Source organism: Pygoscelis adeliae, unplaced genomic scaffold (assembly GCF_000699105.1).
Source record: "Pygoscelis adeliae isolate BGI_AS28 unplaced genomic scaffold, ASM69910v1 Scaffold22, whole genome shotgun sequence".
Classification (NCBI taxonomy): Eukaryota; Metazoa; Chordata; class Aves; order Sphenisciformes; family Spheniscidae; genus Pygoscelis; species Pygoscelis adeliae.
The window spans coordinates 3411176-3424416 of NW_008824350.1; the positions used below are offsets into that span (position 1 = coordinate 3411176).

General features: G+C 42.8%; 1 protein-coding gene across 1 annotated transcript in view; it reads left to right on the top strand.

The window, feature by feature from the left end:
- Positions 1-13241, top strand: part of LTK (leukocyte receptor tyrosine kinase) — a 53998-nt gene that overhangs the window by 33648 nt on the left and 7109 nt on the right. Inside the window, exons 14-23 of the mRNA XM_009319222.1 lie at positions 395-551; positions 1435-1617; positions 2162-2260; positions 2740-2892; positions 3628-3738; positions 4390-4576; positions 5441-5531; positions 7971-8035; positions 10621-10750; positions 13219-13241. The exon at positions 13219-13241 is cut by the window's right edge and continues 84 nt beyond it. Of these exons, the coding sequence (XP_009317497.1) occupies positions 395-551; positions 1435-1617; positions 2162-2260; positions 2740-2892; positions 3628-3738; positions 4390-4576; positions 5441-5531; positions 7971-8035; positions 10621-10750; positions 13219-13241 (1199 nt within the window). The remainder of the gene's footprint in view (positions 1-394; positions 552-1434; positions 1618-2161; positions 2261-2739; positions 2893-3627; positions 3739-4389; positions 4577-5440; positions 5532-7970; positions 8036-10620; positions 10751-13218) is intronic.

Consider the following 13241-nt stretch of genomic DNA (forward strand, 5'->3'; position numbering starts at 1 on the left):
CCTTCTGTCTCTCTTTGTCTTTTTGTCTTTTTAAATTCTTTATCTCTTTTCATATCCTTGATCCTTCTTGTCGCTGTCACTAAGCTAGCTGAACTGGTTCCTCAGTTCTTGACAGCTCAGGTCTGGGAATCACACCAGGATCCCACTTTAATACTGGCAGCAGTCCTACCAAAAAAAACGCCAAAACCCCTGGTGTTCAGTTAAACAGTTATTTTTGTACACAGAAACACTGTGGAAAACATTTTTGTGATGCAGTTAGGAAACAATCAGTAGCATTGCCCTGGCCTCGGGCCGCTCTTCTTTGGGATGCTTTCATGCTTTTTGATGAGTTTATGTGAGTTCACATATCCAAGGGATGTGAAGTTTTTCTGATGTTTGATGGGGGGTTTTCCAGCAGAAGGATGGGATTTTCGAACCTTTGCTCATCGCAGCAGGAGGAGGAGGAAAAGCCTACCTGAAGGCTCAGGACAGCTCCCTGGATGACGTACCCCTGGAGCAATTTGAGAACAGCACTGCAGTACCTGGAGTCAGTGGGAGGACTGGGGCAGCAGGTGAGACACTAAAAACTACACAGGGTCTGAAACAGACGGCTGAATACACAAGTTGTCCTGTAGGCTTGAAGTGAGGGGCTTCTCTTTGGCCTTTTTGAATTTTTCTGTGGCAGTAGTTGTTAGAAATATGCTGGTAGTCTGTAAAGGATGTCTTATATGGTGTGTCACCAGATAAAAAGAGAACGCACAGGACAGGTGATGAGTGCTCCAGTAGAGGCTATTCCATAGGAGGGCTCCTCTCTTCTTTGAAATGATTCAGTGAAAATGATATTTGGGGGATGGAGCCCAGTCCTCCACACTGTAACCGTGGCCTTGAAGAAAAGACTTTTTCCCTGTTACTCCCCTGAAACCCTAACAAGAATTATATTGTGGGAATTATACCAGAAAGGGAAACTCATTTATAATCTTGTGACAGCTGTGCCTAGAATCCATTCCTAAGAGGCAAAAAAGTCCAGTGGTTCTCCATCTCCTGCTGTAATAGCCTTATAGAGGGGCCACTAGAGGGAGATGAGGAAATCCAGTTTATTTTTTATTTCCCCGGGGAGCTCAGCATCTCACATGTCTGAAAGCCCTAACCAGTTATCCCAAAGGGGAGTGGTGGGCCTCTTATTTCCCTAATGCCACTAGAAATTGGTGCTAAGGTGCTGGTTATGCAGCAAGTACCACAGGTTGTGCATTAGGTTTCCACTTTGTTATTATCCAAGGCGACGAGGAGCTTGTCTGTATATTCTCTTATACTTAAAGGAGGAGTTAACTTGAATGCAGGCACTTAAGAAATTAATAAGGACTAACCTCTGTCTCTTTACAGTATCTCTCCTACTTTCCTCTGCATGTGCTTCCCTGACCTGTTCTTGTTTTGTTCTCTCGCTCTTTGACTGTGAAGGTGGAGGTGGTGGCTGGCAAGATGAGACTCTACTTCCTCAGGCTGGGAAGTCCCTTCTGGAAGGTGGAGAAGGGGGTCAAGCTTGTCCCCAAGCACTAGCCAAGCTTCAGTGGGCCACCTCTGGTGGCTTCGGTGGGGGAGGAGGAGCTTGTACTTCTGGTGGAGGAGGCGGAGGCTACAGAGGTAGGTCTGTTGGAGGAATAGTCATGCTGTCTAGTCTTGTACCCTTCAGAGCGCCTGCAGTTAAGGGCTAGAGCTCTCAGTGCAGAGGTACACTACTGCAGAAGATGATTCACAGATACTTCAAGCTGAATGGTATGAAACCTGCCTCACTCTCCACCATCTCTCTTTAATTGGGGAAATCAAGGTTGTGGAAGTGTTCCTATGTGATTTAGTATTTGGAAGGTGTGCTGAATCATCCCTTCATTTGTCCGCAAGTTGCCCACGGAAAATGTTCCATTTCTTTTTTCTGTTTAAAGCAAATATATTTTACCTTGCTGAACTGAGAAACCTACATTGGAAAAAGTCGCTTCACTAGCCTTGGTACTGGCTTGGCTGGGTCAAGTGAGCATTTATCCATCAAGGACACTATACATATTAATCTATGTCTGGTAGGTTGCAGAGTGACCCCAGGTGACAAGAACCAGGAACGAATGCAGCCCTTCAGAGGCATCACATTTTTGCAGTGTACAGCACTGATCAGCTAGCCATACTCTTCTTTCCCCAGGGGGACATGCCTCTGATAATGATGATATCACAGCTGGTGGGCAGGATGGCATCTCTTTTGTGAACCCCATTGGAGAGATCTTCTTGCATCCCCTGGCAGGTACAATATACTACTTCTTATTCTTCTTAGCTCTTTTCTTCCTCCTTCTTCCTCTCTATTTCCTCTTTCCTGATCCCTCTCCTCCTGTCTTTGCTTTTTATGGATTTTATTCAGGCATATGCCACTCCACAGTCCAGATCTTTAGCTGTGGTCATTTCTTTAAATACATCTATAGTGCCCTGGGACTTTTTTCCTCTCAATCTCTAAGCCAGGAGAGACACCAGTCATCAAGTTCAACTGCATATCCTCAGTCCCAGACATTTCCCAGTCAATTCACTTCAAGACCTCTCTGTTTGCTTGAGGGACCCAATCTTTTCTTCCCTCCTGGCCCCTCTAAGGTTTCTGACGTGTCCACACTGTGTTGGACTATCTGCTCTGCTGCAGAGAAGGAGAGAAGTTGTAGGTACCTGCTCTATTTTTTAGAACAATATGGGAAAAGCTAAACTAAACCCGCCTGTTGTGTTTGGTTCCTCATTCAGCCATGGAGAGTCACGGTGAGGTGGAGGTTCAGATCTATCTTAACTGCAGCCACTGCCACTCAGACAACTGTAAGCGGGACCCTGACACCAACCTGCCAGTCTGTCAATGTGAGATGGGGGCTGTGCTAGCCAACGACAACGTCACCTGCACTGGTAAGATGTGGAATTTTGTCCTCATTGCATAATGTCTGTATTCTTTGTTTCGTTTCTCCTCCTGGCTTTTTTGATGGTCAAATCCCCAAGTTACAGCTGGTGGCTCCAGTGAACACTGTGTTATGAGAAATGTCAGTCAAACATATGACTGAAAATTCCTGATGTCCTTTCCTTACACATTGAGCTGCATCTCTATCAACATCTCCAAAATTCAGGTTTAGATTAGGTAGGAGGTAAAATATCTGTGAAGAGACACAGTGTAAATTTCCTGAATGGGCAGTGTATCAGATATTTAAGCATCAATACCTTTCCGGTATAACATACCACCTACTGCTGAGTTATTTAAGCCACAAATTACTTCCTTCCACAGCAGGTTCCCACTGTGCCTGTTTAGCTGATGTCTGGTATTCACTGTTATTTCCTGACACAGTCTCTTGCAACTCCAAAGCATCAAGACTGTAGAGTTTCATCTTGGTAGCGGTGGTGTAAAAAACTTCAGTAAAAAACTGAAGAATGGATAAGCAGTCTGTGTTTTATCAGTTAGTTTGCTATCTTCACAATGTTTTAAAAATTATTTAGGTATTTTTATTACCTCCAGGGCTGTAGAGGGATTTGCTGTAATTTTTATAAGATGGTCTGGCTGTGATCTCTGTATTGTTCTCTGAAATGGGAGCAACCTTGAGAGGGATGCTTTACAGTTTTCTGATTAATGCACCTCTATTTTTTTTTTTCCAGTGCCCCAGCGTCCTATCCCAGAGGGACACCTTCCTCTCCCACTCCTTCTAGCTGTGGTGGCTGTGATTGTGGTGCTTGGAATGATCCTCTCTTGTGGCAGCCTATCTATCAGTAAGAAACACTTACTCCTTATCACCCTTTGACTTGGCTTTTCCCAGTTAAATTAGACAAAAAGAGACTATCCAACCACATGCTACTACTTTTAATACTTGGAGCCAGAGTGTTGTGGTCTCCCAGATGGATGAGAGGGACAGGGAGAAAGAAGTCATAGGAAACATCACCACCCCACGGTTAGGCACAAGCATAATCCCAAAGGGCAAGAACTGCTCTGTTCTGGTATTTGCTACAGAGAAAAGAGCTTGGAAAGCCCTCTTAGCAGGCATTTCTTTAGCAGCCACTGCTATATACGCTGAATTCACAGTCTGTAATTAAACACATAATAAAATCAGGGAGATGGTATGTTTTTTGGGCTTCGATGCCAGCAAGGTGTCTTGTGGAGCCGCCTTTCCTCAGCCAATGTACAAAGAAGCAGAGGAAACCTAAGTTGACCCAGGTGATTAGGACTCTGTAGGACTAAGACTGCATATCCAGTATTAAATCACTACAGAGCATGGAGAAGAGTGTGATACTGGTAAGCTAAAGATACTTCTTGGGCATTTATAATTACGGAGTTGGTTTCTTTCTGTTCTGTGTGGCCAGCATTGTCTTTTCTCTCCAGGTGTTGTCTTGTTTGTGCATTTTTATTTGTCTCCCCACCCCCAGTTTATCACCTTAAGAAGCAGCAGCTGGAAGGAGCCAGAGCACGACTGCAGAGCCCAGAATATAAACTAAGCAAAATCCGCACATCAGCCATCATGACAGATTACAACCCCAACTACTGCTTTGCAGGGAAGGCTGCCACTCTGAGCGAGCTGAAGGAGATCCCACGGAAGAACATCTCTCTGCTTCGGTAAGGCTTGCAGCAGGGGTTGCTCTCTGGCACAGGACAGGAAATGCAGCCTGAAGCAAAGGCAGAGGTAGGGCTCACATGCTTGTTTTACTCATCATCAAGTATCCAGGACAAGAAAACGAGGGCCACCTGTCTGACTCACTGGAAAGCACGTAGTCCTAAGCCAGCCAAAACATGACAGATGTGACACTTACTGTGTTCTCGAAGATATTTTGATTCCATAAAGTTCTCAAGCAGAAGTATAAGTTCATGAGTCTCCTGTTCCATGTTCCCACACAAAGCATAGGGCATTTCACCTCTGTGTTTTTATATGATGTCCTGGATTACACTTGCCACCTGGTAGTAACTCCCTTCCAAATCTGTAGCAGTGTTTCTTTTTCAGCATTTCCTGTCACAAGGAAATTTCCTGTCACAAGGAAATACATGCTAGGTTGCTCTTCAGCTCCATGCCATCCAGATGATATTGATCAAAGTTATGTAAACTTTAGAAGGAAAAACTTGATCATTCTTATGTGCTGTCTTACACCATCTCCTGAAGACATCAGCTTGCAGCTACCTTATTCTGTTGTTCTCCAGTTCTTTCGTGCCTTGCTATTGCCATACTTGGTGATAGGACCCTAGGATTGAGCAGGCTGCTTTATTTGTTCAGAACCATTAAGGATCCAATCTCCCTGCTTTAGTGACAGTGACAGAAAATACTGAGAAATTATTTTCAGACGCTTTGAGATTAAAACAAAACTCTATTGTTGATTCCATCTCTTACAGCAGGTTCTATTCCTGTTCTTGGACTGGATGAAGAGAAGAGCTCAGCCAGTGCTGGATCTGGGGACATAGTAACATCTGTTCTCTCTTTTTTTCTTCCAGGGCACTAGGACATGGTGCATTTGGTGAGGTTTATGAGGGAACCGTGGTAGGCATTGCAGGGGATCCCAACCCTCTTCAAGTGGCTATCAAGGTCAGTACCCACAAATTTCTTATACAACAATAATTACCCATAAGAGCCATATTATCTTATTACTATTCCAGTTGGAGATTCACATTCATCACATGCATAATGACATATGCATGTGTGTGTTGCAGGTTTCCACACATTGCTGCATCCGGGAATGATAAACTTTGATTTTTAAGCTGTATGGCACTAGCATCAGGTTGAAAGTGAAGCATCTGTCTTGTTTGCTGCATGCCTAATGGCTGTAAGTTGTGATCTAACTAGGAGGAGAATATAAAAAGAGCAATCTCTTTTGTAAACTCCATTCCCATTGCTCAGGAGAGATAGAATCAATGCCCTCAGATGGGAAGTTGTGTGAATTAGTCACCTGGAGACTGCATAATATGATTAGTTAAAATAAAATAACAAATTCTCTATCAACATAAATAAATGTACCTCCCTTGAAATCAACACAGAACCATCAGTTCACCCCAGCAGAGAATCTGCCACAATGGCTTTTCCGCCACAATTATTTTTATAGATCTGAGTAGCCAAGAAAAAAAGGAACTTAAGGGGAAGAAAATAGCACCAAGCAGACATTTTGGGGGCATTGCGGACTAGAAGGGGATTTCTAATCTGTATAAAGAAAAGAAAGCTCTGGCAAATATTAGTGTGAAGCATTTATGTGACAGCAAACAGTAAACATTTATAGTAATGCTTATATATTATTACTTCTGCATTTCAGTGGTTTTGAGTGCTTTCTCCTAAGTTTTTCACATAACATTACCATATTTAAAAATTTGTATTGTTTCTCAATTACATTTCCTTTTTACTGAGAGTAGTGTTTGTCTACCATATGTGAAACTTCCAGGTAGTCTCTTAGTATTGCAGTGTTAAATACACTGCTGTGAATATATATTGTGATACCATGCTAATTTCGATGACATTAATGGCAAGAGATAACAGGCTGGTTTTCTGAGAAATTACTGCTGTTGCCTCAGGATTTGTCAGTTACTCAGCCCAGAAGTTAGGGATGCTCATAGCCTGCTTTTGTTCTTTTATAAGCTTGTGACTCAGAGAACCGACTCTACTTCTATGAGTTCAGCCCAAAACGTAGATTTCATTAATAAAAAGAAGTTCTATCGTTATTCGTCCTGTCTTTCAAAACCCTCTTTAAACAAAAAAAAGTGAAAGGATCATGCACTATGGCATTTTGTTATGAACTTCCCTGTGCCACTGAACGGATGTGCATGAAAACCCAGAGCAGACACTAGCAAGCAGTTGTAACAGCCCAACCCAGTTTCACAGTCCAGACTGGAGGAAGCACCACAGCACGGCGGCAAACAGAAGTAGATCGGCATGTTCTTCAGTTGTGATAACCCAGTGAGGATGTCACCGGTTTTGCAAGTCTTAGCAATGATGGCTACTTGTTAGAGCCCTGTCTGCCCGCCTGCCCCCTTGTTCACCCAGTTGCCTGTAAAGTGAAGACCCTGAACATCATTAAAAGGCTGCTTTTCTCCCTGGCTGGAAACTGGTGGAGTGTCCATGGGGCCCAAGCTGTGGCCATACTCACCTTGCTCTGTGATGGAGCATATCAGTCATGATCTGACTTTGCAGAAGAAGCAGGTGCAGACTGGGAGTAAATTAAAAAATATATTTGCAACATACTCCACATATTGTTTGTGAGTATTCCACCAATTTAATAGATCATCTGCACTGTCATGTGTGAAGCAATCACTTATTTGAGATAGCAAAATAGAACCCTGTCTTCTGTATCCCACACTGCTGATGACAAGAATTGTTTCCGTGCCAGCCTCACCACGCTGAGCAGTAAACGTCCCACCTCTCTGCGTGCAGTTTGGCAGTGGGCACGACACACAGCTGCGGCCAAACCATCCTGTAATGTTAAAACAGTGGGCACAGTAGCAGGCGTTGCTTCTACTGCTGCCTGCGCTCTCAATTCATGTTTACCAGTGGCAGATGCTGTCCAAATCTGCTGGCAGGAGAGAAAGCTATAAGGCCACGTGACACAATTATTTAAATCATGTGACTGTATGTGTCATACGACCTGGAAGCATGTGTTGCAATGTGGACATATAGAAAAGGGAGAATAAATTAACACCTGTCGTTTTAAAGTGCTTACTAGATCTGTAATTCCCCAGCTAATGCCTTTCTTGATGTGTACCTGAAGCTATTTTGCTCCAGAACACTGCATATAGTTAAATGCACACAAAAAATCTCCAAGTAGGTCACCAGTTTCCTATTCTAACTTTAACTACCAAATGGGTCACGTGCAGTCCAATAAACTGGGCACTGAAAAGATGAGGCCCTCCTCGTAGGTTCCTGAAGTCATTCACGTGTTACATGCTTGTTCTTTTCTGTTTTTTTTCTTTTTTCCTTTGGTGGTCACCTAAATGTTCTCAATTCTTTGGTGGGATGGTCCTCACTGTCTTTACTTCTCAACAGACTCTGCCAGAAGTCTGCTCTGAGCAGGATGAGATGGATTTCCTGATGGAAGCACTGATTATCAGGTATAGTTTAAGGTTTTTATACTGACAGTGGGCAGGGGGAGAAGGAGTAATTCAGGTAATAAGAATTATTAATCCACTTGCTTGGGTTTGGAAAAGAAATCCAGCCTTATTTTTCACCAGATGGCATTTTAGTAGCATATGAGCTACTGGTTTCAGCTGCTTGTTCATCTCAAATAAAGTAACTGAGGTTCTTTTGTTGCACATCTGTTGTGGTTTAATGCCAGCAGGCAGCTCAGCACCACATAGCAGTGGGATGGGGAAGAGAATCGGAAGGGCAAGATTAAGAAAACTCGTGGGTTGAGGTAAAGACAGTGTAATAAGTAAAGCAAAAGGTGGGCGTGTAAGCAAAGCAACGTAAAGGATTCATTGATTACTTCCCGTTGGCAGGCAGGTGTTCAGCCATTTCCAGGAAAGCAGGGCTCCGTCACATGTAACAGTTACTTGGGAAGACAAATGCCAAACTCTGAATGACCCCCCCTTCCTCCTTCTTCCCCCAGCTTTTATTGCTGAGCACGATGTCGTATAGTATGGGCTATCCCTTGGGACAGCTGACCCCAGCTGACCAGGCTGTGTCCCCTCCCAAATTCTTGTGCACCCCCAGCCTACTTGCTGGTGGGGCGGTGTGAAAAGCCTTAACGCTATGTAAGCACTGCTCAGCAATAGCTAAAATATCAATGTGTTATCAACACTGTTTTGATCACAAATCCAAAACATAGCACCATATGAGCTACTGTGAAGAAAATTAACTCTATCCCACCCAAAACCAGTACAACATCTCAACAAAACATTCTGCTGGTTGGTTCTGCTTGTCATGTTCAGAGGACTAAAAAGGCACAACATTTTTGTACAAACATGTTCTGCGTTTGAAGTGCTTTCCTTTTCAAGGAATCCCATTGCCATTTTACTAAGTATAAATCATATCCTGAAGCCCTTGCTAATACAAATTTTCAGTAATGAAATGGAAAGCGATAGGAAAGCTAAAGATTAGAGCCACCTGTGCAGTGACTCAGATGTTCAGCCTCTGCAAGACCAGCAACGAGGTGGTACAACACAGGCTTTGTGCCAGGGGGATAAGTTTTTCGGTTTGGATGCTAGGGTTTAAACTATATTATCTCTTGCAAATAAGAGTTTTTATAAGAGCAGGTTTGGCAGCTGAAGAAGAAGAAAGTGTGAAAAACTTTTCCCATTGTGGCTTTCAGGCAGTAGCTAAGCATACATGCAGCCTTTTTGGTTTTTCTATCTGTAGAACTGTTTGCCATAAGTGCGTGCTTTTTGCAGTGAAGGTCCTGGGCTTTTACCCTTTCTTTGCACAAAAATAGCTGAGTGAGACACTCTGAAACCTGTGTAGGGATAAGACAGTGAATATGGCTCTGCGTGTGTAGCTTGCACAGGTGGAACACAGCCCTTCTCCCAGTGTGGTCACTTCTCTTAGATGTGTTCTGGCTTTCGATGTCTTTGCAAGCTTGGCAGAACCTTTATAAGGTCTCATCTGCACGACAGTGGGGGGTCAGATTATAAGATCTATAAAACCTGCCTGGATAACAGACAGCCATTCCTATTACCACCTGTACTTTAAGTATTCCAGTCTTGGAATTTACTTCATTAACCCAAATCCATAAGCTTAAAACAGTAGTATAATCAAGGGTGACTTTAAAATAATAGTATAGTCAGGGTTGATTGTAATTGATCAGAATTTATGCATTTTTAATTTGTGCAACATGAAGTTCCTCTTCTCATTGTCTGGCCCAGCTTATACCTCGATCCTGTTTTTCTGATATTAAAGCATGAATCTCATGACATAGTGCCACTTCCTAAAGTCTGCAAGAACCTTGGCAGCTGAACAGGAGGTTAACACTGATGTATGTTTTTTTAAAGAGCAATTTCAATCAGAGTGCTTTGATTCACTTAGTAGCACATGACCCTTTCTCTTCCTCAACTTCCTTTCCATTTTTAGTTCCTGTACTATCCAGGTAATCACCATCTAAGGGAAGATGCTGCTTTCTAATGACTGAGTCTTAGTGAGCTTCTTGACAGTCTCAGCTTTCTTTTGTAAGAGGCAGAAAGCCATCACATAAGCAGCTGCTGCAGTAGGTATTAGCTGAGCCCCTCTTCAGCAGACTAGATACTGAACTGAGTCCACTAAACTAGACAGCAGTATAATTAAAATAACTAATGCTGAATTAAAATCCCCACTGGTCAGGATTTTGTTTCACAAATGCCAATAATATTTGCAAATTTGAAGTGCTTAGCTTTCTTTCCCCTCTCACGGCACCCCCATGTTTCAGTCAGTGTGTCCATTAAATTCTCTCTTCACAGACAGGAGGCTCTGCTTTACTTTCAGCTTTTCATACCTTCTGTTGAAATGTTTTCATGGGCAAAGCCAGGCATAACCCTGATCTTGGGGCTGTCATCATCAGAGAGGCATTTTGATATGGCTGAAGTAGGAATTTGTTTGGTAACTTGCACTGCATCAGGATTTGCTTCAATCCAGGTTGTCAAAGCTCAAGGCACAGCGAGTGTGATGGATGTTGGCCAGGTGCTAATGCTGTCTTTCTCTTCCATGTTGCTGTGATCTTGGCTTTCAGTAAGTTCAATCACCAAAATATCGTGCAGTGCATCGGTGTTAGCCTACAGACGCTGCCTCGCTTCATTCTGCTTGAGCTCATGGCTGGAGGAGATATGAAGAGCTTTCTTCGGCAGAATCGACCCAGGGTGGTGAGATAACTTCCCTGCTAGGCTTGTGGTTGATTTTAGTACAATTGTTTTTATTATTTTTATGAATTGGATAAAGGCACTGAAGCCAAGCAGGGCTGTGTATGTGTCTCAGCTCCTACAAACTTCTGGATACATGTGTCTGTTTGTTTGATGTAAGCAGATGTCAGTGAGAGAAAATGAAAGCTGTGCCAGAACTCCAGTCTATTAGTAGCTGAGGAGGAAAGAGTAAAATCCTGTCCTGCCATTCCAGAGTTCTCTGTCAGCTGAACTACAAATTAAGGGGCTTGCTTTCCTCAATGCCTGCCTTGTTTTCTGTGCACTGTGATGGTGTGTGAGGAGCTGAAGTTATAACAGTGATATGCAGTAATGGGAATTTGTAGCACTAGGTCCTCAGCAGGTGTGTATCAGCACCATATGGAGAGGCGCAAATTTATACTAGTTGAAGAGCTGAGCCTGCATGTAGCACTGTGACAGGGATTTAAATCAATGCAGATGAAATTATGAAGTCAAATATTTTTGTTTAAAAAAACCCCACCTTTACAAAAAGCTGTCACGAGGGTTTCTGTAAATTACCTCTGATTTCTAATACTGTATTGATGCCAAGCAAGTACAGTGAATATTTGGAATTAATTAGTTACAGTGTTCTTATAATGAATAGCTGATTCCAGGTGTGTGTTCTTGCTTCTTAACAGTGTGATCCTGGGCACCTCTGTTAAATGAGTCTATATCTCTGCTTGAGTGGAGACTTCAAAAAAAAAAAAGAAGAGTTAGGCCTGATTCTACATTATTTCTTGTTGTATTGAGGTACCTATGCTGGCTGCCTACAGGGGCAGGAGGAGGCTGACTGGTGCCTCATGTACTCCCTACACCACATGATGCAGTTGCACAGCTTCTCCTCCACGCGCACATACACCTCAAATAGTTATGACAATATAGCTTCATGTGTTTATACTCCTATGCTGGTATTAACATGTTGTTAAAAGATCAGGCTTAATCTCTTCCTCATGCAGGAGTAAATATACTAATTAAATGCACTTACAGTCGTATAACAGAATCCAGATGGAGGAGTTTGTATATCTTTATTTTTGGCATTTATAGGGAAAGTGGTACAATTTCTGAGAGTAGACAAAGTCTGTGGGCAGCAGAGAATAATAAATACTCTTACTTGAATATTATGTATAGTTATAGTGTAAAGAACAGTTATTTTTTAAATATCATGTGAAAACAAACCTGCTGCTGTGTTAGCTGGTATGCTAGCAGATAGCAAGTACAATATTTGAAGTCCCCTTAGTACTCAAAAAAATGTCCCTGTACACCTTTTCTGAAAACAGAACTAGCCCCATCATTAATGTATTTCACGACAAGTTTCCTTGGCTGCAGAGAAAATGCATGTCCATCACAGTCTTCTGACAGAGGGGTCCCAGAGCAGAGATGAGGTCTGGAAGTCTGTGGTTCTATTTCTCCTCCTTGCTCTTAATTTCCTCTCCAGAAATGCCTACTTTATAACTATAATAATTCTCCCTGGCAGATGTCCAAGAGCTTTGCACAATAATTTGCCTAGCCAATAAAAATAGTGCTCAATGGCTGTAGTGTATGTTATGTGGTTTGAGCATGAGGAATTACAGCAATAACAGCATCCAGAAACAAAAGCAGCCTTAAAAAGAACAATTTATTTGATATCTCTCGGGCTTTTGATCAGCAGTGTAGTAATTTCTCCCCACCCTTCCTGAGAGCAATACAGAAGTTCCTGCAGAAACACCAAGGAAATCTCCCTATGGGGAAATAATAGTGGGATGACAATAAGCGGGGCTCCTGGAGAAAGACTTCTTTATTGTTCTCAGTTAGGGAAGTGCAGATGGTGAAGGGCTAGCACCAGTCCCGGAGTCCTGTGGTAAAGCATCCGTTTTTTGCATACTGCTCCTGAGGGTAATCTCTGTCCTTCCGCAAGAATGGATAAGCTGATGAATGCTGACTGCTGGTGCAGAGGTGTGCACTCGTGCATCTTCACTCTCTCTCTGAGTTCATGTGCTAATTTCTGTTGATAATTTATTAACTTACTCTTTAAAAGTGCGTGGGTTTTTTTTGGTCTCCCATCTCACCTTTTAAACCTGCTTGTCTTTTGATTTCACAAAGTCCAACACCAGTAGGGAACAGTTCTCTCCCACCCCCTTTACTAGGCTATTCAGGCCAGGCCATAAGTCTCTCGCCAGCTTGCACTCATGCACTGTGCTCAGGAGAAATGAAATTTTCTGAAAGTTTTTTGGCTTAAATAAGAGTTGACTCATTTTCTAACTCTTCACTTTGATCTGCTTATGTTCCTCTTTGCTCCTGACTCATTTAACGCTCCCCCACCCTGTATGTATATCTCTCGCTTTCCCTTCTTCTGCCCCTCTCTGATTATCCCCTGCCTGAAATATATTCTTCTACTCCACTATTCTTCCCTTACCATTTTCTGTGTCCTCTTCCAGAATCAACCATCCACGCTAACAAT